Source organism: Teleopsis dalmanni, chromosome 2, assembly GCF_002237135.1.
Source record: "Teleopsis dalmanni isolate 2A chromosome 2, ASM223713v2, whole genome shotgun sequence".
Taxonomy (NCBI): Eukaryota; Metazoa; Arthropoda; class Insecta; order Diptera; family Diopsidae; genus Teleopsis; species Teleopsis dalmanni.
In genome coordinates this window covers 232,724,915-232,726,872 of record NC_051847.1, presented here as the reverse complement: position 1 = coordinate 232,726,872, position 1,958 = coordinate 232,724,915, and the positions used below count along the sequence as shown (strand labels likewise).

At 31.7% G+C, this 1,958-nt stretch overlaps 1 protein-coding gene across 1 annotated transcript; it reads left to right on the top strand.

Moving 5' to 3' along the window:
• Nucleotides 1-274: 274 nt before the first annotated feature.
• On the top strand, nt 275-767 carry LOC119677385. The gene is made up of 2 exons (XM_038088707.1): nt 275-482; nt 532-767. The coding sequence occupies exons 1-2, from the start codon at nt 303-305 to the stop codon at nt 745-747; spliced, it is 396 nt and encodes a 131-aa protein (XP_037944635.1). The 5' UTR covers nt 275-302; the 3' UTR covers nt 748-767.
• The last annotated feature ends 1,191 nt before the right edge of the window (nt 768-1,958 follow it).

The window sequence follows — 1,958 nt, the reverse complement described above, 5'->3', positions numbered from 1 at the left end:
ATTCTACAGAAGTTGCGAATTAGTTCGTTTTAATAATGAGTCACAACAATAAATTTGTGACACAACTTCAGAATCGTAATAATTACAGTATGTACATTTAAAAGCAAGTAAGTCATACCTACATACCAATATACTTAATATATATCACTTTTTTGAATAAAGCGAAAAGAATCAATTTAGAAGTTTTAATGCATGAAAAATCAATTAATTGGACTGTGGTAAATATTTTATATAAAAGTTATAGCAAGATATATTGGAAGTTTCAATTGCGTGATGTGTAAGGTTGGTCGGACAACTAAAATATGAAAGTGTGGATTGCTTTTATTTTTGTATTAGCATATATTCTTGCGGGATTGGTTGTACTTGGAGGTGATCAAAGCTGGGGTATTAGGTCTCCAACAGATAAGCTATTGCTACATAAAAGACTTATATGGCCTGTCGCTCACAGGAATGGTCTCAACAAATACTATTCATACTTTCAAGTACTGAAAAACAAAGTGTTTATTCTTTTAATTAATTATGTTTTTTTAGAATAACCGTCATGAGAGCAAAAAGTATCGTATAACACGAATAGAGTTAAAGGATCTCCAAATGTCACCATTCAGGAAATTAAAACCCAAAATAGTATCCGGAGGAGTAAATAGGTCTCATGTTGTAATTAGAATTAGAAGTAAACGCAGCTCTGGAATAATGTACGATTTAAAAATATACGGCAGAAAAAGGCGTTGGACCGATTGGTTTGGTTGAAAAGTTATATTTTTAGAGGATTTAATTGTAGTTTCTAATTAATTACGAAAAAATTGACTAAATATTTATTAAATATTAGACGATTTTACACTTAATAAAGAATTATTAATATTTATTTTTTGCCTTTTCGACGAAAGTGTGCGTGAACAGAAAAGAAAAAAGAATCCCCCTCAATTAATAAATAAGCCACTTTTATAGCACATTCTTTGTAATTATGGGAAGAAGATTGAGTATGTTCATTTCCAATGGCAGGTGCATTGATAAATGCAGGTGTCGGCCCTATGCGATTGAAAAATGGGTCGCCGCAAAGTTTGAACCTGAATTTAGTTCTGTCAGGACAAGAAACAACAGATTTCCTGGTGTTAAGGAGTTAACAAACGCCTACAATCTACAAGAACAATCTACAAGACTATTGGCAGACTTGTTTGAAGTTTGTGTGTGAGTTTTTTTATTTTTAAGAGTATCACAGCTTTAAAACTATGCTTTTAAATTTATTTAATTATGTTCATAACATCTTTATTATAACTTCATAGAGCCACTTTTTTTAGGCATTATGTCTTCTTTGTGTAGGAATAAATAACTTAGCAAAGCTAAGACAAAATTGATTCAAAATAGTGGAATTCTTCAAAAGGTACCGCGGACCGAAAAATGAAAACTCTTCGCCAATAACAAATAATTTTACTAACACGGTGAAATCAAGCACACTTTTTTATTTAATTAGTGACAATAACCTATAACAAAAAACCTGGAACTTGAGTATTGAACGTTATTGCAGCCTTGGCTACTTGTGGATAAACACGATTAGTCATCGCTTCTAATTTGACAGACACGCGTTCTAAGCCTGGCATTTGCAGTCCAAACAAATTACATATGGACCTTAAACTAATTAAAAAATTTGATTATTTCCTTGGACCACTGATGATGAGTACTTGGCAATACTCGAAACAGCGTTGTATGATCAGCCAAATTTCAATAAATTAAATAAATTTTTGTTCTTGTCCTTTCTTTGCTATTGGAATCCGCCTAACTTTTAAATAGTTTCTTTTTGTCATAAAGACGCGTCACTCTCGGCAAGAGTGTTGTGCTGTATTGAAGAAACGGCATTGAATAAATGAAACTATCAATAAAAGTCATACTTTGTTATATTTAAAAATAAGTAAATAAGCTTAACTAGAATGTTTTGAGCTCAGAGTCGACTTCTACCACTAAAG

What these genes read in the sequence shown, in the direction of transcription:
- LOC119677385 (XM_038088707.1), top strand. Translation starts at nt 303, where the DNA reads ATGAAAGTGTGGATTGCTTTTATTTTTGTATTAGCATATATTCTTGCG. An exon ending in AATACTATTCATACTTTCAA is followed by an intron (nt 483 to 531) that starts GTACTGAAAAAC and finishes ATGTTTTTTTAG; the next exon opens with AATAACCGTCATGAGAGCAA.